At 44.8% G+C, this 26,603-nt stretch overlaps 2 protein-coding genes across 4 annotated transcripts in view; one reads left to right on the forward strand and one right to left on the reverse strand.

Moving 5' to 3' along the window:
* The window catches only part of DTX3L (deltex E3 ubiquitin ligase 3L), a 38,337-nt gene extending 12,751 nt beyond the window's left edge, over window positions 1-25,586 (reverse strand). Inside the window, exons 1-4 of the mRNA XM_029605300.1 lie at window positions 25,238-25,586; window positions 24,910-25,073; window positions 9,088-10,587; window positions 1,053-1,270 (exon numbers count right to left, since the gene is read on the reverse strand). Coding sequence (XP_029461160.1) covers window positions 1,053-1,270; window positions 9,088-10,587; window positions 24,910-25,073; window positions 25,238-25,520 — 2,165 coding nt within the window. The 5' untranslated portion in view covers window positions 25,521-25,586. The remainder of the gene's footprint in view (window positions 1-1,052; window positions 1,271-9,087; window positions 10,588-24,909; window positions 25,074-25,237) is intronic.
* PARP9 (poly(ADP-ribose) polymerase family member 9) overlaps window positions 24,992-26,603 on the forward strand; it is a 110,501-nt gene continuing 108,889 nt past the window's right edge. For 2 of the 3 annotated variants that reach the window (XM_029605297.1, XM_029605296.1), the window contains exon 1: window positions 25,652-25,777. The gene's annotated coding sequence lies outside the window, so the exon portion shown is untranslated. Of the gene's footprint in view, window positions 25,124-25,651; window positions 25,778-26,603 lie in introns of those variants that run through there. The other variant, XM_029605299.1, reaches the window with a different exon arrangement.

The following is a 26,603-nucleotide window of genomic DNA, read 5'->3' on the forward strand; positions in this document are numbered from 1 at the left end:
CTAACTCACAAAAAACACACTGCATATTTATTCATCGTTATGGGCCATAAGCGAGAGTCAGCGTGGGATGTAACATGCTAGCTGGAGCAACCCCTAAGATATAAATTGGCTGTGCGCTCTAAGGAGCAGAAATCCTCCAAAAAAAGGGGGTTACACACGAAACTGAAGGGATCATGAAACTGAGTAGTCTTTATTGAATATGTTTTATAACATATGTATTTTGCTGTCTATTTACTGTTAACTTTCTATTCAATCAAATGAAAATAATGAAAAAATAAATCCGCAAAAAACTATGTACCCTGTACCAGACCAGACATTTTATTGTTCTGATCAGGTAAAAAACTGAGGACAGATTTATGAAAACATAAGGAGTTAATGAGAAATGACTTTATCTTTGATGGGAAAAAAGCTCCCACTGTCATAGAAAATCACTTCTGAGAACTTGGCCCTGGATGCTGATGGGTTTATTTATATATTTATTTAATTTTGATATTTTTACAGTTCCCAACAACAAGATGAAAGCTACAATCTGAATGACTGGGCTGCAATAGTTAATAAAGTACATCTGAAAATGTTTAAAATAAAGTCTAGCAAAAAGGGGCACAAATCACAACTTGCAATGCAGAGGATGTGTTATCTGCGATTCGTCCAATCGCCTTCAATGACTTGCGATCAAATTACTCTCCCAGGTCTTGCACCTTCACCTCCTCCTCGGAAGAGGACCATGCGCAGATCCTGAGGAATAGCTTAATCCACTAACCATGATGCAGAGTCACAATCCCAGTGTGTTATCACCACCCGCTGGACCATGGATTCTGATCTGCAGATCATTCAGTTGAGTACCATTTAATATACAGGCAAAGAAAGCATTAGGATAGTCCAAAATTGTGTTTAACGTGGACAGTATAGGACTTCTCTTGGTGCTCTAATCATGCAGACTTCAGAATCAACATATCTCAGGCATGTGATGTATTTTCTGCCATGTCTAGTACTATAATAAAAAGTTTTGTTATTTCATTCTGCCATTCTGAATTGAGGAAAAATGTGCTCACCTTGCTGGCCCACCATCTATATTGGTTTTATGGTGGATATCGTTCCAGGTGATGACATCGTTGTATCCTGAAGTACGGGACTGCCCCACTGTGAAAATAAGTTTCTGATCAAAGGCTCTCTTAAGCAGCTTCAGAATTTCTTGCCCCTCCTTATTGTTAGGCAAATATGCCACTCGCATTGTTCCAAAATATTTTGCCCCTGGGTTTGGATGGTCTTCCTGTTTTGGGAAAATATAATCAATTCAAAACACAGATAATACAAAATAAACCAAGGAAACCTATGGCGGTGCTATGGCCATCTACCATACACACTCAGTCTATGCCATCTGCATACACAAGGAAACGTTCTCAAAGTTCCACATTTCAGCAAACATTCAGTGCACTGCTGACAAATTTCCCTGAGACAGAGGATTTACCTCTCCGTGTTTCTAGCCTTTCTGCTGTCTGATTCAGGAGGAAAGGCAAGGTCTCAGAGCACAGAGCTAGTAAGAGAGGTCATTCGCTGCCTGTTAACTTGTTTGATTTTAGATCCCTTCAGCTTTATTTGTATGCAATTTCAAATGCCAAAAATTCATCACAATAACATTTTAGGAAACAAGGAAAATGTTCCTAGGTATCAAACAAGTGACTATGAATGGACTTTTCACTGACATACATGAGGTTGAGTAGGGTTGGGTTCTTTTGTTATTGATCCACCCTCTGCAGGTGTGCCATGAAAGTTTGGCCACCCGCAGAGGGGAAGACAGGAGCTGATTACAACTGTCGCTGCCTCTTGGCAACAAAGTCTTCCTCTCTCTCTCTTTCCCCCATGTTCCCTTTCTGCTGCTGCCTCCGCCTCCTTTGCCAGCTTCCCACTGAAGTTAGAATTGTGCGGAGCTAATGGATTTCATCAAACTACAGGAAAGCCAGCAGAGAAGGCAGCAGGTAAGGAGTGCTACTCACCCAATTCCTCTTACCAGATGGAGCTTATCCCAAGTGGGGATGGGAAAATGGTAATGGCCGGGAAGTGGGCTGAATGGTGGTGATGCGGGGGAAGAAAGTAATGATGTCAGAAGGTGTGAGGGAAGGAAGGGACAGTGGTGATGCCAATGATGACAAGGTGTGAAAGGGAGGGAGGGAAGTGAAGTCATATTGCTAGCAGTGAACAAGGAAAGGCCAGAAGATTGGGGAGGAAGGGAAAGGAAGAGAATTTGGGAGGGGGACAGTGATAATGCCAAGGCATGGAAAGTGCTGATGCCAGGAGGTAGGATGGGGTGGTGACAATATTAAAAGCAGTGGGAGGGAAGGGGTGGTGTTGATGCCAAGCGGTGGGAGGGAAAGGATGGTGGTGATGCCAAGGGATGAGAGGGAAGATGGTTATACCACCAGGAGGTGGGAGAGAGAAAAAAAAAAAGAAGGTGGTGATGCCAAGTAGTGAGAGTAGATGGTGGCAGGGAGGGAATGTGGTGCAGGGAGTTGGGGGAAGGTAGTGATGCCAGGAGAGATTATGGGATGGAAGGGATGATGGTGATGCCAAAGTGGTGGTGGAAGGGAAGTGAATGCTGGAGAGGGTGGTGATGCCAATAGGTGGAAGCAAAGGGAAGAAGCTGGCTATAGAGGCAAAAACTCAAAATTAAAAAAAATATATATCAGAATCAGAAAGCCTGCAAGGGAGTCAGTCGGACCGTTAGATGATCGAGGGGTTAAAAAGGACACTTAGGGAAGCAAGGCCACCACGAAAAAACTAAACAAATTATTTGCTTTGATGTTTACTGAAGAGGATACTGGGGAGATACCCGTTCCAGAGAGTTTTCAAGGGTGATGATTTAGATGAACTGAACCAAGTCACGATCAACCTGGAAGATGTGGTAGGACAGATCGACAAACTGAAGAGTAGTAAATCACCTGAGCCACATGTTATACACCCTGTGCGATTTTCCGAATTTACAAATTACAATGGAAGCATTAACTGGTATTCTTTTGGTTATGCTGTATAATTTTTGGCACTGATACTCAAATAGTACACAGTACAAATAGTGTTGTTTTATAATTTGTAGAATTATAAGAAGGCTTGTGTACCATGGTGAAGAATTCTCTTAGTTTGATTTATGTGGGCATATTTCTGAAATCTGCTATATTACCTCAATGGTTCCCATAAGACATTCTTGTTGAAAATGTTTTAACATCTCCTGAAGAAGCTCCATATGGAGCGAAACATGTTGGGAATTATGTAGAAAATTGTGCAAAGATTTTGTGAGCAGTTGGATAACTGTGAAAAATTATGTGGATTTTTAGATGAGAGCATGTGTATGAGTAGGTATTTGAGAGTGGTGGTGTTTGGTTGTCTGATGCATGGTTGATTTTCGGATGTTTATAAGGGGTTTACCTTTTATGTAATTTTTATTAGCAATTTGATGTAAAGATTTTTTGTATTAGGAAGCTTTGTTGGAATAAAATTTAATATGAAAATTATATTTGTATATTCTTTATATTTGTCTATTAGATTTCATATAATATTTTATAAAGCCGGTCATTATTTGTGGTATGAACCAAAAATATTAGAGACATAGTGGTCCGATCAGTGTGCCTTGTGGAGCAACTAAATACAAGTGTCTCCTAAAGTAAGGGACAATCAAGTGGAAACTTCTCTTTGTGCATAATCCATACAAGGGGAAGAGTGAAAGCATCCTGTTTCTCAGGAAACGTTTGTATACAGACACTTATCGAAGAATATCATATACAGTGCATTCACAAAGTTTTCAGACCCCTTCACTTTTTCCACATTTTATGTTACAGCCTTATTCTAAAGAGGATGATATGCATTTGTCCCTCCTCAATCTACACACAATATCCCATAATGAAAAAGTGAAATCAGGTTCATAGAAATTTGTACAAATTAATTAAAAATAAAAAACTGAACTACCACAAATACATATTCAGATCCTTTACTCAGTACTTTGGTGAGGCACCCTTTGCTGTGATTACAGCCTCAAGTCTTCTTGGGTATGATGCTACAATCTTGGCACACCTGGCTTTGGGGATTTTCTCCCATTCTTCTCTGCTGATTCTCTCAAGCTCTGACAGGTTGGATGGGGATCGTCAACGCACAGCTATTGTTAGGTCTCTCCAGAGATGTTTGATCAGGTTCAAGTCTGGGCTCTGGCTGGGCCACTCAAGGACATCACAGACTTATCCCGAAGCCATTTCTGCATTGTCTTGGAAGTGTGCTTAGGGTTGTTGCCCTGTTGGAAGGTAAATCTTCATCATAGTCTGAGTTCTAGAGTGCTCTGGAGCAGGTTTTCATCAAGGCTCTCTCTGACTGCTCCATTCATCTTTCCCTCGATCCTGACTAGTCTCCCAGTTCCTGCAGCTGAAAAATATCCCTACAGCACGAGGCTGCCACCACCATGCTTCAGATGATACTTGCTAGGTGATGAGTGGTGTCTGGTTTCCTCCAGATGTGATGCTTGGCATTCAGGCCATAGTTCAATCTTGGTTTCATCAGAGTAGAGAATCTTGTTTCTCATGCTCCGAGAGCCCTTTAAGTGCCTTTTGACAAACTCCAAGCAGGCTGTCATGTACCTTTTACTGAGGAGTGGCTTCCGTCTGGCCACCCTATCATAAGAGCCTGATTGGTGGAGTGTTGCAGAGATGGTTGTCCTTCTGGAAGTTTCTCCCATATCCACAGCGGAACTCTAGAGCTCTGTCAGAGGGACCATCGGGTTAATGGTCACCTCCATGACCAAAGCCCTTCTCCCCCAATTGCTCAGTTTGGGTGAGCTGCCAACTCTAGGAAGAGTCCTCGTAGTTCAGAATTTCTTCCATTTAAGAATAATGAAGGCCTTCAATGCTGCAGCAATTTTTGTACCCTTCCCCAGATCTGTGCCTTGACACAAGTCTGTCCTGGAGCTCTCTAGACAATTCTTTTGACTTCATTGCTATGATTTTGCTCAGTCATGCACTGTCAGCTATGGGATTTTATATATAGACATGTGTGTATCTTTCCAAATCACATCCAATCAATTGAATTTACCAGAGGTGGACTCCAATCAAGTTGGAGAAACATCTCTCTGCGCTCAACTTTGAGTCACAGCAAAGGGTCTGAATAATTACGTGAGTTTTTTTTTTGTTTTTAATTTGCACAAATTTGTATAAACCTGATTTTGCTTTGTCATTATGGAATATTGTGTATAGACAGAGGAGGGAAAAGTGCTTATTCATTTTAGAATAAGGCTGTAACGTAATAAAATGTGGAAAAAGTAAAAGGGTCTGAATACACTGTATGTCATTATTTGTTCTTGTCCCCTGCTGTATGTAGGAAGAACCAAGGGACAGCTCAAGACGCACCTTATAGAACTCTGCAGTTGCTTTAATATACATTGTGTATGCTGGCATCATAAGTTTGCATAATTGCAATGGCTTGTTATGAAACAGGTCAATGAACAATGATGAGGAAACAATTTACAAAGCATTCTTAATTATAAAAAGCCAGGAGGGGGTGAAGGAGAGAGAGAAAGGAGCTCGAGCCAATTTCCTGAAGGAATATTTACCTACTTATTGCTTGGACCTTTTCTTTGCCCAACCGAGGGTGAGGCTGCTGTCCCGGCCCGTCGGAAAGGAGGCGCACATGTGACATCATCGAGGAGGGACCGGAAGGCCATAAAACCGGCCCCTCCTGCGGCGCGCAAGTGACGCCGGCGCGCGGCTTAGAGGAACATCGTGGACTCGAGAGGGCATATTACATTAACTTGGATTTAGTAAGTAAAACTTGCTTCTCTTTGTATCTCTCTCCTAATCGCCCCCATCTAAAGCAATTCCAAGAGTTTTAAAGCGTAATTAGTGGCATTGGAAGTAAGCCCCATATTTTATTTCTACTATATACGATTTTCTTAAATGCCACATTCTAAGAGAAAAGCTAGGATCAGGGAATTGGGGATGAATACCCCTAACCCAGATTCCTCTCAACCTACCATGACGGGGTTTATGGTTCCAGTCGTGGATCCCTTAGCTCCACAGGCGTCCTTGGTGGTGATTCCACAGGAGCGGGTGGATCAGGCACCAGACATGCAGGTCACCCTAAGCCCGGGAGCTCCGTCTACTCCCCCCTGTCCCTCTGAAGGTTTCAGGACATCAAGTAGTCTAGTGGGCAATGGAGAGCCATCTCCTATTGCAAGCAGAGCAGATCTAAGGATTAGCTCTGTTTTAGATCCCGGAGTGGTGGGAAATCCGGAGGGCCTAGCACAGGGAGCAGACATGCCGTCTCCCTCTGCATTAAAGGCCTCTACTCCTAGAGGGAATATAGAAACATCGGGGGAATCAAAAGGACAACAAGAGAATCAAGCTACTGTGCTGAATTTATTGCGCCCTGCTATTCCTAAACCCACTGAGATAACTCTGGACTCTATTTGGAGTGCCATAATGGTACTGGAGAAATCCATTGCTTCATTAGTAGATGTTACTTCAAATTCAGCTGGAAAACTATTAACGGTGGAAACAAATACCTCTTTAAATACCCAGAAAATAACAACGTTGGAAACTAAAGTTTCTCTTTTGCAACAAAATCAAAATCAATTGATAAAATCGGATTTGATACAACAACGTAAATTGGAAAATATTGAGAACTCTATTAGATACCAAAATTTGCATATATTAAATTTTCCGATTTCAAAGTGGATTTCTCCATTGGAAATGGTAAAAAAATATATATTGGAGATCTTAAAAATTCCTAAAGAATTGATGCCTACCATAGCTAAGGTCTATATGACAAAATCTGAAAGGACTGAATAACCCGATCAGGTGTCTGAACCTGAATTAGACCTGACAGTTCCTGGAAACATCCACAGAAGTAAAGATAACAAGACGAGGAACTTTGTTTCTACAATGTGTTTTTTCTCAAGATAGAGAAATGTTATTGAAAGCCTTTTTTCGTAACAGAACATCTCAGTTTTTTGGTCAATCGGTTTGGGTTTTCCCAGATATTACACGCTCCACTCAGGAACGAAGGAAAAAATTCTTAGCTATGGGAGCTGAAGTAATGGGTATGGGGGCCAGATTTAATCTCAGGTTTCCATGTCAATGTATAGTGAATATGAAGGGCGTTAAAAATGTTTACTTTGAACCTGAATTGTTACGTAACTTCTTAGATGCACGTACCTTGATGCCTTTAGTTTAATCTGTTTTTGATTACGGAATGTAATAGAAAAAGATCTATGACAGCCTCTATATATTCCTACACTATATTTCTTTATTGTTCCGCTTAAATTGTTCATATCTTGGAATTTCTTTTTTCTTTAATATTACATAGGATAAAAAACAAACTAGCAGTTAGAGTTATGTTAGATAACATGTATTTAGGAAGAATAACTGCAACTCCTATCTGTATTTTGCCTTTAATTTACCTGTATTGTATGGTATAAAAAATTCTATAAATAAAAAGTAAAAAAAAAAAAAAGCCAGGATTTAATTTGTAGACAAAAAGGAAGTGGAACTATGGATGGGGGAGGCAGAGTAGGGCTAGGTGTGACCTGTGCGAGGTGTCGGGGCTAGGGTCCCACTGCCTATCTCTTCCAAACACTCACACGCAAACAAACTCTTCCTCCTTACCCAGGCATTCTTTGCATGATGAGTGCTAATGGGCAAAGGATGGCTAGGGGTTGAGCACTGTTGGGAGCTGGGGATGGAGGACCTCTGGGGTAAGGAGGAGGAGAAGGGTAGAGAGATAGATTCCCTCTCTCTCCCCCTAGTGATCCTGTTCCTCCATTCCCAACCCCCATAATGAATCCCCCAGTGGTCTTAGGGCCCCTATCTTACCCCAGTCCCTGGTAGTGCTCAAGCCCTGCCCCTCAGGAAAATTACCCTCTCCCTCCATAGCCAGTAAGATACAGGCCTCCTCTTCGATCCAAAATCTGCTGGCTGACCTCAGCCTTGGGTGATAAAGGCAGATTGGTGTGTACCGCCCACTCTCCACATCCTCCTCAGACTGGGGGTGGGAGCCTAGAATGCAAAAGCATGTTCTGCTCTTTGCCTCCTTGATCAAGGAAAGAAGGGAGCAGTACTGCACTCACCTCACTCACCCCTTCTCTCCCCACCCCTCATTCACTCTTTCCCCAACCTTCTGATTGCCTCACTCACAGACTGCCCTCCTACAGAACAGGATGGAAAGAGGTGGGGGGGGAAGGACTGGATTAGGGAGCAAAGTGACTTTTCTCTGCTCTGTCTACCTCAGGTTCACCCCCTTCTCTCCTCTTCCCTGTAGGCTGCCTGGATGGGAGGGGCTGGAGCAGAACGCTCCTGCTGCTCTGCCTCTTAAGTCTGAAAAGAAGTGCCAGAACCGCGTTCCCCCAACAAATTTAGCCTTGTAGAAAGCAATCTTGGATCTTTCAAAACTGAAAACAATGGAACCCTTAGGAATGAACCATTAACTGGAATGGAACGCCATGATTTAAAGTCATCGATGGCCGGAGGTAATTGGATGGCTTAAATTCGTCACTATGATTGGCTGTTTTGGGGAGCAGAGTTTACCTTTTAACACCTGTGCATTTTCTCCATTTTTCATACAGATTTTTAAAGGAAATACATGCCAATAAGAAGGGGGAATAGTCTCAGAAGACGTGCATGGATTGCATCCCTGAAGCAGATACATGAAATTCAGAACCATGTCATGTGCCGATATTTTGGGATTTACAACCAAAAGGAAAAAGTGGTTTAAATGTCTGTGTAAAAGTGCACCATTTTAAAAAATTTTTTGTGAATTTACACAGCAATATTGAAAAATATACAAACATAATGAGGCTATGATTAAAATAAGTGGTTTTCTCTGTCACAAAGTCAAGTTTTCAGCATTTCATAGATTAGGTTAAGCGATATAAAGTAATATAAAAGGATAAGGCTGGTGATTTATTTCATTTGATATGTTTTCACTCAGCTTTTTGGGTTGTTTGTGTTTATAATATGGAAATCTATTACTGTAGGAAAACCATTTCATTATTAAACATGAACAACAAACAAAAAATCTGTTTAAATCAAAAGCATCTCTATTCATGGATAAAATACTCACTGTCTGAATGCCAGATGGGAAAGAATATTGAATAGTTAGAGTATCACAATTGTAACTGGGAAGGCGAGTTGACATAGTGGTGACAGACATGGTTCCCTCTGGCTGATTTCCCTTGACCACGCCATACTGCGTATTGCATACAGGACAGACTGGCTTTTGACTCATGGCCTTCTGGAGACACTCATTACAGAACTCGTGTTTGCACTTGGACAATGTTATTTTCTTATCAAACTTATCTAAGCAAATGGGGCAAGTATTCTCCTCTCCCTCTCCTGTCGCGGAAAGCTCTGAAATCACACCTGTTCCTTCTATTTCCATGGGTTCTTCCTGATCGCTCATAGCGGCTGAGGTGTGAGGCTGAACGCTGGCAGCTTGTGCTACTCCATCCTCATTCAAAAAGCGGGTGATGTGGGTCCCAGCAGCTGATATGTCCCTTGGTAACCCGGTCACAGTCAGTGTGCCGCTGCTGTACTGAAGTAGCACATTCGGATTGTCCTGCTGCAGCTGTCTAATGAACTGCTTCAGCTTCCGGTCCTGCTCAGCACTCTGAGCAGGGGAACTCTTTTTAATCACACTGGTCATGAGCCTTTGAAAGGCACCGATAAAGCTTTCGTATGCGCACAGGTACAGATTGGAATCTCTGTTCTTAGGTTTGAATTGGACGTTCACTTTTTTGCTACCCGAGGTGCTTTTCTCTATCACAAGACCAGCATCGTATCTGCGCTCTATCGTGTCAATTTCTTTGGCTAGTAAAGTTTCCAGGAGATGAATCTGAGAAGCATCAATTTTAATTCCTTTTTCCCATATGAAACTTTTTGGGACGATTCTGACTGACTTTTCAGGCCAGCTCTGCCCAACATTCATTCCCTCCAGGGTGGTTTTGGCTTGGAGGAGCTCTTGCTTTGGACCAAGAAGAATGGCTACATTTTCTTCCCATTTTGCTAGGACTCTTGGAAACTTTGCATTTAATGATTCTATCACTTTATTCGCTTCGCTTTTGTTAACCCGTGCAGGGACTCTTTCTTGAGATAAATTTTCTACTGTCTTCTGGTAAATGGAAATAAACAGCTGCTGGGCTTTATGCAGGTTATTCTTGTCATTAAGAGGTATAAAAGAGACAAAGCAAGAATCGCTTGAAATCTTGGAGCTTTTGATTTTCACGTTGCATTTTTCCTGTACTTCTTTAATCTCTTCCTGGAAAACATGCATGACATAGTCATAGAGGTCCAGATTGACCTGTATTTTATGGTCATCTGTTTCCTTAGAGCTTAAGCTGCTCCTTTGTTCTGAAAGTAAGGAACTTTCTCTCTTTCCCAGATGCAGCTCATCTAGATATCTGTACACTTTTTCCAGTTCCGTAAAGTCTCCGCTTACTTCTTCAATGCCAAGCTCATCTGAGTCCTTCACTATATTTAAGCTGGGAAACTGAATTTTTATTTGACACCTTTGATCCTTAGAAAACAAATGTGTATTCAGGCGGGCAGACATATGCAGAAATATCTGAAAATAATGAACAGAGAAAAAAAATCAAATCACCCTACAGCTGTTATTAGGGGACCATTAGCATACATGACTGCACATCACAGTTACGAAGTACTCTGTTTAAATTATTAGAACAAAGATTGCGTCACCGAACAGAGCACAGCTTGCGAAAACCCCTGGGAAGCACATCACTCTGGAGTGCGACCCTAAAAAGGTAACAATCTACATGAACCCACTGGCCGCAATGGTGCAAGGTCTCTTTATCAGAGAACACTGCACTAAGTAAAGTAGTGTATATTCCCTTGCCACAGGTATATTTGCAGCAGCTTTTTGTGCAGATATATTTTTTTCATGGAAACAACATGTGCAAACTTAAACACAATCTTTGGCATTTTTTAAGTAATTTTATTGAATCTTTTCCATCCTTACAAACAAATAAGCATTGCAGTCAAACAAAACCATAAATTGCCAGTAAGAAATATACATACTGTAGAATGGCGCAAAACTTCACTATGATTTGTTCATAGTAACACATTCATACAAATTCTTAAGCATCACAAGATCACTAATAACCCTCTCCTCCCCTGCCCCCCCCCCCCCCCAAAAAAAAATCCCCCATCTTGATATATGGGAAGCCTAACATGAAGACTTTGGCTCAGACTTTGGTTCACTCAGCTTATTCAGAACCCTTTGCTGTCTCTGGCCTAACAAACTCTGGCCATAAACAACCTCAGATTGACCGTAGAATGAAAACTCTGGGAGACATCTGGACTGCATTTGGAGCTGCTCAAAACTTATGGCAGAGGGTCACTGTTATGGTTAAGGGTGTTTGGGTGGATCCTTGGGTACTGTGGCAGATGACCATGCCCATGGGGAGGAGCCCCGTGGGGAGCCCCAGTAATGAGCTAGACTCAGAATGTACAAACACAGAGTTTAGTTCTTTATTATACAGCTTGAAGAATACCAGAGGTGGCAGTAGAGAGGCAGTCTGGTTGTAGCAGTCTCAGGGACCTCGGCAGAGGGAGCTCTTCTCACCCCGTTGGTATAGGGAGGTTCCAAAGCAGGTTTCCCAGCAAGGTAGTACTGTGGCTGAGATAGACTGAGAGTCAGAGTACTCACTAGATGTTTGCTGTAGGTATGCAATTCCACCAGGTTGAAGATGGTGGTACAGGCACCGAGGCAGGGAAAGCAGGCCCTCAAGGAGCGAGTACCTGTTCCCAGTAAGGCACCTGAAATAAAACAGAGGGCCCCCGAGGAGCAGGTACCCAGATTAGCAGTTACCCCGAAGGGCAGAGAGAAAGCTTCCAGCGGCAGCACAGAAGCGGCAGAGTAGGATAGTCAGGAACGGATCCGAGTCCTTGCTAACTCAACAAGCTAGCAAATTAAAATAGGTTATATAACCGGATGGCATGACGTCAGCAAAGGGGAACGCCCCCGAGGTTCGTGCCAAGGTTGGAATAAAGACGTGGGTGGTGCACGCGCATCCACCCTAGTAGTTACCTGGGAGGACCATGGTGGGAGGCTGCACCATAGCCGTTCCAGGGAAGCTGGAGAGGTCGGCTTGTAGATGCGGTGGTAGCCATCTTTCCTAGGTAAGCGGGAGGAGCCGTGAATAAGGTGAGGCAAATGGGGAGAAGCCGTCTAGCACCGACGGACGCAACAGTTACAAAGAGCACATGGACGAGGCCACGTTCTCACAATCAGAGAGTCCTGGAGATCCCCCTGAGCTTAAGAGAATGAAAGACTGACAGGACAAAGAACTAACAGAAGATTGACAGTAAGCGGCAGGCACATGGGTCTCAACTAGGCCTTAATTGGGCCTCAAGGTGGGAGGCGGGACAGGGCAACTTAGATTCAACTTATCTTGTTTTAACACAAGATACATGGTATTTGATACTCCCATTCATGGATTCCTATTAGGGATCATTATTTGCTTTACCTATAAAAAGCCAGCACACACTGACATACGGGGAGACACACAGGAATAGCTCTGGAAAGATGGAGCTGTTTCTCCGTGTCTTCCAGAGGTCCCCTAATTGCCTTTTGATATGTAATAATAAACTTAAATTTGTTTCTACTAAATTTGGTATGGTACCTCTGTGTTTATGGGGCAGCACCTTGAAGTTGATTTTAAAACTCTACAATCTCCATCTTGATAAATGTAAAATATGAACTATCAAATATGAATTTAGAAAAAGTAAAAAAGTAAGAAAGCATCCAGATGGTAAATGACAGAAAACAAACATAAATACAATTGAAGATTAAACCTGGCCTCAAGCAGTGGGGGGCTTGCCTAGTGGTTAGAGCAGTGGGTTATGAATCAGGAGATCAGGGTTCAAGTCCCACTCTCGCTTCTCGTGGCCTTGGGCAAGTCACTTTACCTTCCAGGCAGTGGTTCTCAACCTTTTTCCCACCTGACAGACCATGCTCACATGTGTGACACACTGCTCATTACAATTCACAGCGGAAATAAAAAATAAAGGTCCAGTATTATTTTTATTGTTAAGAATGACACAAGGAAAAGATAAGTACTCTGTCTGAACAGAATCTGCATAAATAGTAAACATCCCACACCAAAAAAGCACTCATTTCTAGTATTCAAACTGTAACTACCTTACCTAAGAAAAGGCAACACTGAAAATATTACACCAGGCCTTAAGATACCACCTCCTATTAAGAAACCAGAACAAGCCAGGCAACTACAGGGCCCTACACAGAAACTACAAGCCAGCAGAAAACCTCACCTGAATCACATGTGCTGACCCCTCACTAACAAAGAATAAAGAGACCATAAAGCATAACTAGAAGCATGCAGACAAAAACTGAATTGGCAACCACAAGCCAGAGTCTCTGTATGCAGTGTTACAAAGGAAAACAAAAACAAAGGAAAAAAAGAAAACACCACCAGTCTTTATAAAACAAATCAAGAAATATAAAATCAATAGCAGTAAAACCATACTAACAAAAAGAACAGATTTCAAAACAGCTGATGAATCGAATATCCAATAATTAAAGACTCATATCAAAAATGTCTAGATACCAATGGAGAAATTACTTACCTGATAATTTCGTTTTCCTTAGTGTAGACAGATGGACTCAGAACCAATGGGTATAGTGTACTCGTGCTAGCAGTTGGAGACGGATCAGATTTCAATCTGACGTCAGCCCCTAGTACATATACCCCTGCAGGAAGTGCAGATCCTCAGTATTCTTTCTTGCAAAGCATTGTGGATATATGTTTGACTGACCGATTGGTTAATTTGATTAACTTGTATAACTTCGTAACTATATAAACGTTATAACTTGATTAACTGGAGTAATTTGAACTGGTCGATTGAGTATAGCTGGAGACCGCCAGGGAGCTCAACCGGAAAGCGTCGACACCCAGCCGGGTGGAAACCTAGGTAAACGAAAAGGAGGCTTACCCTTTAATCATTTGCAATACCATGCGTGACGGCAGCCAAGGGCGGGCTGCTGAGTCCATCTGTCTACACTAAGGAAAACGAAATTATCAGGTAAGTAATTTCTCCATTTCCTAGCGTGTAGCAGATGGACTCAGAACCAATGGGATGTATAAAAGCTACTTCCGAACCGGGTGGGAGGCTGCCTGTGACCCACTCAGTATTGCCCTTGCGAATGCTGTGTCCTCCCGAGCCTGAACATCCAGGCGGTAGAACCTGGAGAAGGTGTGGATGGAGGACCATGTTGCCACCCAACAGATCTCGGTGGGTAACAGCATCTTGGTTTCCGCCCAGGACACTGCCTGGGCTCTAGTGGAATGGGCTTTGACTTGTAGAGGTGGGAGCTTGCCTGCCTCTACATAGGCCACCTTGATTACTTCTTTATTCCAGCGGGCTATGGTTGCCCGCGAGGCCGCTTCCTCTTGTTTCTTCCCACTGTGAAGGACGAATAGGTGGTCCGTCTTTCATATGGATTCCGACCTCTCCAGGTATCAGACTAGGATTCTGCAGACGTTAAGATGTCGAAGACGGCAAGAGTCTTCCGAGTCCTTAAGTTCGTCTGGAGATGGCAGAGAAATGGTTTGGTTTAGATGGAAGTGAGAAACCACTTTTGGGAGGAATGAGGGGACCTTGCATAGCTGTATGGATCCCGGTGTGAACCTGAGGAATGGTTCTTGGCAGGATAGTGCTTGGATTTCGGAGATGCGATGGGCCGAACATATTGCTTTGTTTAAAAATACGAATCTCACCCATATAATAACTCTGCCTATCCCTTTTTAGCTTAATCTCTGTTAGACATTAATTATTGTAAAGCTTGTTGCTATGTTATGTTACACTGTGAACCGAGGTGATGTTGCTCGGTATATAAAAATCTTTAAATAAAAAATAAATATTGCCACTAGGAATGCAGTCTTCAAGGTTAGGAGTCGTAGGGACAGACCGCGGAGAGGTTTGAAGGAGGCTCCCGCTAGGAAGTCTAGTACTAGATTGAGGTTCCATAGGGGTACCGGCCACTTTAGGGGTGGTCGGATTTGTTTGACCCCTCTCAGGAAGCGGGAGATATCCGGATGAGATGCTAGGCTGATGCCTTCCTCTTTGGCTCCGAAACAGGCCAATGTGGCCACCTGAACCTTGATGGAGTTGAGAGACAACTCCTTCTGTAAGCCGTCCTGCAGAAATTCCAGGATCGTAGGAATTTTGACTGTCTGCGGAAAGGATGTCGCGGTCCTCGCACCAGGCTTCAAAAATTCTCCATATTTGTATGTAGGTTAGCGATGTGGAGAACTTTTGTGCTTGGAGCAAGGTGTCAATCACCGCCCTCGAGTATCCGCTCTTCTTCAGGCGTGTCCTTTCAATGGCCAGACCGTAAGAGAGAATCGAGTTGGGTCCATGTGGAGGATCGGGCCTTGCTGGTGCAGATCCCTGTTTGGAGGTAGAGGGAGAGGGCTCCCCATCACGAGTCTTCGCATGTCTGCGTACCACGGTCTTCTTAGCCAGTCCAGGGCCGCTAGGAGTACTAGCCCCCTATGGTGTTCTATCTTGCAGATGATTCTGCCCAGTAGTGGCCATGGGGGGGGGGGGAAGGCGTATAGCAGGTCTTCCTGTGGCCAGGTCTGGATGAGGGCATTGATCCCTTGGGATTGTGGTTCTCGTCTGTGACTGAAGAAGTTGGGAACTTGGGCGTTGGACCGAGTTGCCAGGAGATCCATGGCAGGGGTTCCCCAGCGGTTTACTATCAACTGGAAGGCTGTGGCCGACAGCATTGATTCCCCTGGGTCTAGACTTTCTCTGCTGAGGTAGACCGCAGTGACGTCTTTTCCCGCGATGTGGGCGGCTGATATCCCTTGTAGGTTTGCTTCTGCCCACGCCATTAGGGGATCTATCTCCAGGGATACCTGTTGGCTTCTGGTTCCTCCCTGGCGGTTGATGTAGGCAACTGTCGTGGCGTTGTCTGACATGTCTCTGACAGATTTGCCCCAGAGCCTGTGACTGAACCTTAGGCAGGCTAGTCTGACCGCCCGGGCTTCCAATCGGTTGATGTTCTATTCCAACTCTTCCTTGTCCCATTGCCCCTGGGCCGTCAGTTCCTGGCAGTGGGCTCCCCACCCTCATAGACTTGCGTCCGTTGTGAGCAGGGTACAGGTCGGTGGAGATAGTCATACTCCCTTGCTCAGATGGTCTTCTTGTAGCCACCATTGGAGCTAGTTCCACACTTCTCCGGGAGCTGGAGGCGAACGGAGTATTCATGGGACATTGGGTTCCACCGTGACAGTAGGGAGCGCTGTGGCGGTTACATGTGAGCTCTTGCCCATGGAACAAGTTCCAGGGTTGATGTCATGAGTCTGAGGACTTGGAGGTAGTCCCATACTTTGGGGCGAAGACTTGTTAGTTTTCGCAATTGGTTCATCACTTTTCTTCTCCTTGTGGGGAGAAAAATGACCTTGTCTTGTCTGATGCTGAACCGGACTCCCAGGTATTCTAGAGATTGGGAGGACTGTAGACAGCTCTTGTCTGTGTTGACAACCCACCTGTTGCGTTCGTGCCTCTTCTCGTCCCTCGCTCCACCCTCTCTACCTTGGAAGCGACTCCCTTCGGCTCTGACGGACAGATGCAGCTGCAGCTTCTCCCTGCCTCTTGGTCCCGGTGCCCCCAGGCTGGCTTGATGCTACGGATCCGCCATGTTTCCGGTGACATAAGGGCGCGCGCTCCAGACTTGTACCAGCAAGGGCGTGAACCTCAGGGGCGTCCCCCCGTAGTGACATCATCCATTTCCACTTTAAAAGGTCTTTGTTTGCTAACCTCTAACGAGTTAGAAAGGAACTCCATCAGGACTTGCTTTGGCAGTCCACGATACTTGCAGCAACGACCTGAGTCAGCCAGGAGAATCCTTCCCCACTGCTCGGCCTTTTCACTCACCAGGAGTACCCGCTCCACGGGGGCTCCGCTCTTTCTTCTTGATTTCAGATTGCCGGAATACTCAGAAGACTCCTCATTGCCTCGCTCCACGAGGGCCTACATTCCTATAGCTCTGAATACTCCCTTCCTCCAAGATGCTATCGCAGGTACGGAGATCAAGAGTTACATTGGCAAGATTGCAGATAGGAACCGGTACTCACTCCATGAGAGCCCATGCTCCTAGAATCCTTTACAGACTCTCTTCTACTCTAGAAGCCATTTCATATACAGCTATTGTGAGTTCTTATTACAGAGGAACCAGTGCTCGCCTACGGCTCCTGTTCCTGAATATACTGATGACTCTCTGTGGCATAGAGACCACTGCAGACATCTACTATTGTGAGTGTACCATCTTGTATCCAGTATACCCTGTCTACTCACTACTTCTAGTCTCTCTCTACAGCTCAGCGACCCAGAGATTATATCCAGTATCAGTAGGACTTCAACCCTTTCGGACACAGCGACTCACTACTGCCACCTCTGGTGGTCCAGCTTCCAGCCTAATAAAGAACTATTGGGGCGGATTTTAAAAGCCCTGCGCCGGCGTGCCTATTTTGCATAGGCCGCCGGCGCGAGTAAAGCCCCGGGGCTTTGTAAAAGGGGCGGGGAGGGGGCATTCCCGAAACGACGCGGCATTTCGGGGGCGGGCCCGGGGGCTGGTCGAGGCCTCCGGACCAGCCCCTGGGTAAGCTGGCGCACGCAGATTTACGTCTACTTTTAGCAGGCGTAAATCTGCCAACAAAGGTAAGGGGGGGGTTTAGATAGGGCCAGGGGGTGGGTTAGGTAGGGGAAGGGTGCGCGAAAAAAAGTACGCGATCGCGCAAATTTTTAAAATCTACCCCATTGTGTTTACTTCATATTCTAGCCTAGCCGGTGGTTCCTCTCAGGATCTCCTCCCGGGGTTGCTGTCATCTGCCATCAGCCCAGGGATTCACCATTACCTCCAAGTGGTCATTTCTTTACACTACTGTCACTCTGTGGGAGCTAACCACTACAGACCACTAACACCGCTTACGGAAGTATTGTATATACAGCTAACTCCTCTTTCTATGGGACTTGTCATAAGCCTATATATAACAGATTGCTACTCCGTAGTGGAGGCATGATAGATTGCTATCTCAATAGCGAAGTACAATATATCTATTACTAGCTCCTCTCCTTGGAGGAATATCATTGAACAGATTGCCAACTCCTTTTCCTTGGGGAGTTGAACCATATCAGATTGCTACCTCCTTCCCTTACAGGAGCATCCAACAGCAGTTCATTAATAGCTTACTAACTCCGCCCTCCTGGCGGGTAAGCACTACAGATAGCTAACTCCTCCCCTCTGGAGGAGCAGATCATGACAGATTGCTAACTCTGCCCTCCTGGCGGAGCAAAGCAATAACAGATTGCTAACTCCGCCCTCCTGGTGGGGTGAGCGTAACACCACCCAAGGCTCTCCAGCAGCCTGGTGGTCACCTGATGACTTTCCTATGGAGAATTTGCCCTCATCAGCCAATTGTCCAGATATGGATCAGTCCCTGATCAGCCAATTGTCCAGATGCCAATTGCATCTGGACAAGATCTTGGACAAGATCAGCCAATTGCCCTGATCAGCCAATTGTCCATATACGCATCAGTCCCTCCCCGTCTCCAGCCCCTGCCCTAACACCACCCCCGCTCACCTCCCCAATTCTCCTCCTCCCAGATATATTATGTTAATAATCGCCTAAGATAAATATGTTTATATCTCGCTAATATATTGTTTTCGTTAATTTTATCACTCTCCAGTTGTTATCGTTTAAAATCTCTCCTGTTTTCCATCTCCCATTTCTTTGCTCCCTGTTTAATGTAACTTTACCTTTCCACTTAGTTGTTAATTGGTTTCCCCCTGTTATATTGTAAACCGGTACGATAAGACCTTGTCTTGAGTATTGGTATAGTAAAAGAACTTAAATAAAATAAATAAATAAATATGGGTGTAGGAGGATTCCCTCTTTCCTCACTGTTGCCGCTACTACCACCATAATTTTGGTGAATGTCCAAGGGGCTGTGGCGAATCTGAAGGGTAGCGCCCGGAACTGGTAGTGGTGGCCCAGGATCGCGAAGCGCAGATGCTCGTGATGGACCAGGATGTGCAGGTATGCTTACCTCTACAGACGAGCCCCACTCTCCTGCGGTGATACCTACGGGACCCTCCCCCAGTCAAGAATCTCAATCTAGTGTTAGACTTCCTAGCGGGAGCTTCGTTCAGACCAACTCGTGGTCAAGGGCTGATGGAAAAAAAAAAGTCCTGCTTTCTGTGCTTCCTATTAGTATCCTTCTGATACTAAATAGGAGGAACCACAGAAAGTAGAATTATGTCCCGCTCAAGGGCTTACCAAAAAAAAAAAAAAAAAAAAAATTCCTGCTTTCTATGGTTTCTCATAGGGGGCACCACAGAAAGCAGCATCCCCAATGTCTGGCCCAATTGGAACCCCTGCCAGCAGTAAGTGAAGAAGTGAATACATTAATACTAAAGGTCGGGCACTTGATATTAATTTATTCACTCCACTTCCTGCCAATTGGTCCATTGACTGTCAAATGTCAGTGAAAAGGACCAATCAGGAACAGCCCTGCCGGTGGTGGGGAGGGAGCTCTAGCCATGCTGCTCTAGACGCACAGCCACTTCTCCCGGGTGACCGATGCAGAGTGCCTGGGGCTCACAGATTACCCACTGCGCATCCCTTTTAGCGCGGCAGTTCATTTGTCTATTGTGTTGACCGCCCAGGACAGGTGGATGTGCGTGTGTTCAAAAAACATACACCCAGTTTGGATGCACTTTTTTTTTACGTGCTACTGCATCGGCCTGAGGGGGGGGCAGTGCATGACAATATACCATACTGGCATTTCTCTGCCCTCCTTCAGCCTGGTTAAAGGAGGAGAAGTGTATGTGGTCAGCAGAGAGCCTCTTTTCCCCATGTACCCCACCAAGCCACTGCAGGTGCAGAGCTTTGTAACAGAGGGTGGAGACAGGCTCGTCTTCTTTAGAAATGAAATGTGTGGGTATAAGAATGGAGCCCCCACTCTGCCATCTGTTACAGACCCTGTACCTGAGTGACCTGATGGAGATACGAGGAGGAGATGAAGGAAACACGGAGAAAGATGGAGGGAAGAGGATCCATGGGAACAAAAGTAATATGGAGGGAGATGGGTGGGGGGAGAGAAAGTAAAGGGAGAGGAACAAGAGAAAAGAGGAATTGGAGCAAGAGATGGAGGGGAGAAGGGGGGCAGAAGAGGGAAAGCGTGAGAAAGCAGAGGGCATTAAACGGGTAATGTGGGAATAGACAACATAGGATGAACACAAGTAAAGGTGTGAGAAGTATGCCTGAAAAGAAGACCAAAATGGAGAAGGAAATCCCCAGAACCCTCTGCGTGTCTTTGGCCTGCCTGGGCTGAATGGACTCTGAGTGACTTACAGAATGTCCCTGGATATCTGTGGAGGCAAGCTGGCACCAGACAGGTGATGTCTATTCATAGAGTCACCACAGGGGAGCTTCAGGCACTGTTCTCAGGAGTTTGTAATCCACACAGTTACAGACGTGTTGATTGTCTTGACCAGTAAGAGTTTACCAGAACAAAGAAAGTCATGGGAAATGGGCTATACATCCTGGGAAACCAATCAGGGATAGTTAGCGATGATTTAATCATGCAGTTGACATCACAACTTATGTAAATGATCCTTTGGGCAGTCATGCAAGTCTCTAGAACCTTCTACCCTGTATTTGAATGTTATCTATAAAACAAGGATCACTTCCTGTAGCCAGAGAGATGCTGGTCAGATTGTAAGACTAAGGGCACCCAGTACCCAGCATCTCCCGAGAACACTTATATTGACTAATAAAAATACATTATACTTTTACTGAGTCTAAGTGTTCTTGTGTCCCTGGCCATAAGCACAGAGTTAGCTTAACAGGTGATAAATGGGGATAGAGGGGTGCGTATGGAGAAGGCTCTGTTTAAAGTAATAGTGATGAAGGGAACCAACAAGAGAGAAAGGGAGATATTTTAGATTTAATTCTTAGTGGAGCACAGGATTTGGTGAGAGAGATAACGGTGGTGGGGCCACCTGGCAATAGTGATCATAACATGTTCAAATTTGAACTAATAACTGGAAGGGGGACAATAAGTAAATCTACAGCTCTAAAACTAAATTTTCAAAAGGGAAACTTTGATAATATGAGGAAAATAGTTAGAAGAAAACTGAAAGGTGCAGCTGCAAAGGTTAAAAGTGTTGAACAGGCATGGACATTTTTTAAAAATACAATCCTAGACGTGCAGTCCAGATGGATTCCACGCATTAAGAAAGGTGGGAGGAGACAAAACGATTATCGTCATGGTTAAAAGGTGAGGCGAAAGAGGCTATTTTAGCCAAAAATAAATCCTTCAAAAATTGGAAGAAGGATCCATCTGAAGAAAATAGGAAAAAGCATAAGCAGTCAAGTTAAGTGTAAAACATTGATAAGATAGGCGAAGAGAGAATTTGAAAAGAAGTTGACCGTAGAGGCAAAAACTCAAAATAAAATTTTTAAAAATATATCCAAAGCAAGAATCCTGTGAGGGAGTTGACTGGAACGTTAGATGACAAAGGGGTTAAAGGGGTCTTAGGGAAGATAAGGCCATTGTAGAATGACTAAATGAATTCTTTGTTTCTGTGTTTACTAATGAGATACCAGGTCCGGGGAATGTTTTCAAGGGTGATGATTCAGATGACCTGAACCAAATCACTGAGAACCTAGAAGATGTAGTAGACCAGATTGACAAACTATAGAGTAGCAAATCACCTGGACCGGATGCAATTGGTTCAGGAACCGACGAGAGAGTGAGCAATTTTAGATCTAATTCTCAGTGGAGCACAGGACTTGGTGAGAGAGGTAACGGTGGTGGGGCCGCTTGGCAATAGTGATCATAATATGATCAAATTTGATTTAATGACTGGAAGAGGAACAGTGTGCAAATCCAAGGCTCTCGTGCTAAACTTTCAAAAGGGAAACTTTGATAAAATGAGAAAAATTGTTAGAAAAAAACTGAAAGGAGCAGCTACAAAAGTAAAAAAAATGTCCAAGAGGCGTGGTCATTGTTAAAAAATACCATTCTAGAAGCACAGTCCAGATGTATTCCACACATTAAGAAAGGTGGAAAGAAGGCAAAACAATTACCGGCATGGTTAAAAGGGGAGGTGAAAGAAGCTATTTTAGCCAAAAGATCTTCATTCAAAAATTGGAAGAAGGATCCAACAGAAGAAAATAGGATAAAGCATAAACGTTGGCAAGTTAAATGTAAGACATTGATAAGACAGGCTAAGAGAGAATTTGAAAAGAAGTTGGCTGTAGAGGCAAAAACTCACAGTAAAAACTTTTTAAAATATATCCGAAGCAGAAAGCATGTGAGGGAGTCAGTTGGACCGTTAGATGATCAAGGGGTTAAAGGGGCACTTAGAGAAGATAAGGCCATCGCGGAAAGATTAAATGATTTTTTTGCTTCGGTGTTTACTGAAGAGGATGTTGGGGAGGTACCCGTAATGGAAAAGGTTTTCATGGGTAAAGATTCAGATGGACTGAATCAAATCACGGTGAACCTAGAAGATGTGGTAGGCCTGATTGACAAACTGAAGAGTAGTAAATCACCTGGACCAGATGGTATACACCCCAGGGTTCTGAAGGAACCAAAAAATGAAATTTCAGACCTATTAGTAAAAATTTGTAACTTATCATTAAAATCATCCATTGTACCTGAAGACTGGAGGATAGCAAATGTAACCCCAATATTTAAAAAGGGCTCCAGGGGCGATCTGGGAAACTACAGACCGGTTAGCCTGACTTCAGTGCCAGGAAAAATAGTGGAAAGTGTTCTAAACATCAAAATCACATAACATATAGAAAGACATGGTTTAATGGAACAAAGTCAGCAAGGCTTTACCCAAGGCAAGTCTTGCCTCACAAATCTGCTTCACTTTTTTGAAGGAATATATTTTATTTCGAATTTCTTCTATACCGATAGCCGTTTGCACATCGTATCGGTTTACATACAACTAAGAACTTTTGGGCGAGGCCCTTACATGAAACAATAGCAATTGTGTGAATAATAAACAAACTATCTATAAGGTGAATAAGAGGAGCAATATAAAACTGGGTATCTTAGGGCAGTAAAAGTAGAAAAAAAACCTAAATGTTAAACGAGGAATTATAAATTACAGAGGTATCATGATAGAGTACTTGCATTACAAGATACAAAATACCGGAAACTATAATACAAGGTATAGGGAGGGTTGAATGTGGGAAAAATAAAAAGGGGAAGTATAGATGACAGAGGAGGGGGAGAGAGAGAGTTTCTGGTGTTCATATAATAGATTACTGGCTGTTAGGTATTATTCGTGGAGGGGGAAGAGAGTTTGGGGTAGGCCTGAAGGAACAACCATGTTTTTAATTTTTTTTTTAATTTAGGAGTGGAGGTCTCTGTGCGTAAATCAGGGGGTAGGGAATTCCATAGGGTGGGGCCAGCAAGGGAAAAGGCTCTGTTCATAGTAGAGGTCAGTTTGATGGATTTGATTGAAGGGGTGCGGAGTGTTCCTTAGAGGGCGGGACGAGTAGGTCTTGTGGTTGTGCGGGGAAGGAGCGGAGGGTTGATCCAGTGGAGGTTATCATTTGTAAGGCTTTTATGTATGAGGGAAAGTGCTTTGTAGAGTATGCGTGATTGTATAGGTAGCCAGTGAAGTTCGATGAGAGTAGGTGTGATGTGGTCTCTTCTTTTGGAGCATGAAAGAATGCGTGCAGCGGCGTTTTGTAAGAGTTGTAACGGTTTAGTATACGTAGAGAGGAGGCCGATGAGGAGAGAGTTACAGTAGTCTATTTTAGAAAAAATTATAGACTGAAGAACTGTGCGAAAGTCGGAGAATTGTAGTAAAGGTCTGAGTTTTTTAATAGTTTGAAGCTTGAAAAAGCAGTCTCTTATGATAGAGTTGATAAAGGGTTTGAAAGAGATTGTTGTCAATGAGAACACCCAGGTTGCGAGTGTGTGAGGGGAAGGATGTGGTGGAGTGAGAGAGGGGGATAGGGGGGTAAGGATGTTTGGTGGAAATGATGATGAGTTCAGTTTGATGAAAATGGTGGAAATGATGATGAGTTCAATAAACATGTGGATAAAGGTGAACCGGTAGATATAGTATACTTGGCTTTTCAGAAGGCGAGAAGAGGGAGAGAGAGAAGGGAGGGGAACAGAGGGGAAAGGGGACAGAGAAAGAGAGAAGGGGGAAAGAGAGAGAAAGAAGGGGGAGGAGGAAAGAGAGGAGCTAAAGAAGAGGTCCTGGCCCTGAGAGTGTATGTTGAGTCCTTGTGTTTGTTGTGAGCCAGTGGGTAGGTGTCTACCTGGGAGTGTGTGTGTGTGTGTGTGTGTGTGAGAGAGAGTTGTATGTGGGGAGACAGAACATGTGTGTGACAGATGGCATGTATGATATCATGTAAGAGAGACAGTGAGCATGGATACTCAGGTGGAGAGGTTAGCAACAACTGCAGCAGACCCTGCCAGCTTGGCTCATCTGCCAGCAGCAGCAATTGCCACTGCTGGCAGATGAGCCAAGTTGCCAGGGACACTCACTGCAGTGAAATGCAGAAAAATTTGGAAAAAATATTGTGTTATTTTGAAAAATAAATGTGCAGAATTTTGCAGAATTTAGAAAATGTGTGCAGAATTTTCAATTTTTTGTTGCGGAATTTTTAATTTTTTTTGCACAGAATTCCACCAGGAGTATTACTTGTAGCCTGGATTGGCCACTGTTGGAAACAGGATGCTGGCCTTGATGGACCCTCAGTCTGACCCAGTATGGCAATTTCTTAGGTTCTTACGAGAGGGTAGAGGGAGAGTAACAACCTCCCCGCTATTGCCACACTGCTGCTCTCTGGAGTACCTTTTGGGACAAGGCGTCAGCGGAGTTCTGCCTGTGCACTTCCGGGCGCTGCCATTCTTCAAGATTTCTCAGCGGGAAGTCATCCGGAAGGCTGCAGGACATCGTCACGTTTTTGTCACTCAGGGTCAGGCTGTGCTCTCTTTTGGACATCACACGGTCACGGGCTAATTGAAGGAAAAACGAAACAGATTTCTGCCGACTCTGCTCTTTACACGTGAATTATTTGGGTTATATATATAAAAAAAAAAAAGGTGCTACTATCTAATGCTTCAGACCACTGTCCAAACCTGCCCCAGCGGCGGAGGCTGACCCTTCCCCCGGCCCTTACCCGCCATTTCCTGGAAGAGCACCAGATAGGTGCCGGCCTGCGGTCCCGCTTTCACGGTGCACTCCCCGCCTTCAGACACCTTCCTCTTCTGGAAATAGCACTCCAGCTTCTTCTCCAGGTCCGGGAGGGGCGGTGACACCCGCACGCAGAGAGGGAACTCTTCCCCTCGCGCTGCAGCTCCGGCCATGGCGCCCACCGCCCGGATATTCCCCGCCGCGCTGCAGCTTTCGCTTTCGTTTCTGCCCGTGCAGGGCGGTGCCGCCGGAGAATAGAAACTCTCCATTCCGCACCACCCTCCTCCTCCTTCGGTTCCCCCCCCCCCGGCCAGGCTCCGGGGCGCCCCCCCCACCCTGGGACCGAAAAAGCGAGGCGGAGCCGTCAGCGGCCTCTGCTTGCTTCCTTTCTGGAGCCCCTGCAGGCCCCTTCCACCCCGGACCTGTTGAAGCGTCTGCCAGTTGAGTTCCCCTCTTTCCACCCCCCGGCCTCCAGTGTGCTCAGGGTCACCGGGCGGAGAGACTCGCAGACAGCCGGAGGCAAACGGTGACTAAGAAACTTTATTCCTTCCTCTGCGCTGGTCAGAGAATTAGCCGGGGGGGGGCAAAGTAGCAGTGCGGGACGGGAGGGAGGAAGTGGGGGAGGGGCAAAGTAGCAGTGCGGGACAGGAGGAAGTGGGGTACGGAACACCTTGGGAGGGGGAGAAAGACGGGATCCCAATGAGGGATACTGGGTCTCGGTAAAAGGTGGAAGGGGCCGGGAGGAAAGAGGAGTGAAGGAATGGTGCGGGCAGAGAGAAGGGAGTGCGGGATGAGGTGCTTTCCTGATCAGAAAAGGGGGGGGGGGTTGTAAAACTGAGCAGGAGGTGGGGCTGGGACCGCTCGTCTTTCTATCTTCCTTTTCTCCGTAGTACACACCCCTTTCCTCGGGAATATCTTGGCTTACTACAGCTCGATACAGTAAAGTTCAGTTGAAGATTTCTCGTCTGTAACGAGCTCGCTGCGCACAATTCGGACGCGTAAGGCAAACCAGCGATACAGTCTCCAGTTTTGCGCGTCCGTAGCGCTTCTTAAAACAGACGCGTAACCCTTCCCGCACCCGGCATGTAAATGAACGAATTAGCTGTATAATGAAGGAATTAGCTATTCCCCTCCGATACCGTAACGGGCACTCAGGTTCTCTCATTAGTAACGCACTGTTTTGCCGCGGCCGTAACGTGTTAGTTTACCGCCTCCCCCTAGTAGGAGTTAGTACTGTGAGTCTAGTAACAAATCCATCGACACCGCTTAAGACACTCAAAAACAATAAAACACAATTTAAAAAAAAAAGCGATACAGAGATGATCGAGAAAATGTAATGATGTGGGACACAT

Source organism: Rhinatrema bivittatum, chromosome 6 (genome assembly GCF_901001135.1).
Source record: "Rhinatrema bivittatum chromosome 6, aRhiBiv1.1, whole genome shotgun sequence".
Classification (NCBI taxonomy): Eukaryota; Metazoa; Chordata; class Amphibia; order Gymnophiona; family Rhinatrematidae; genus Rhinatrema; species Rhinatrema bivittatum.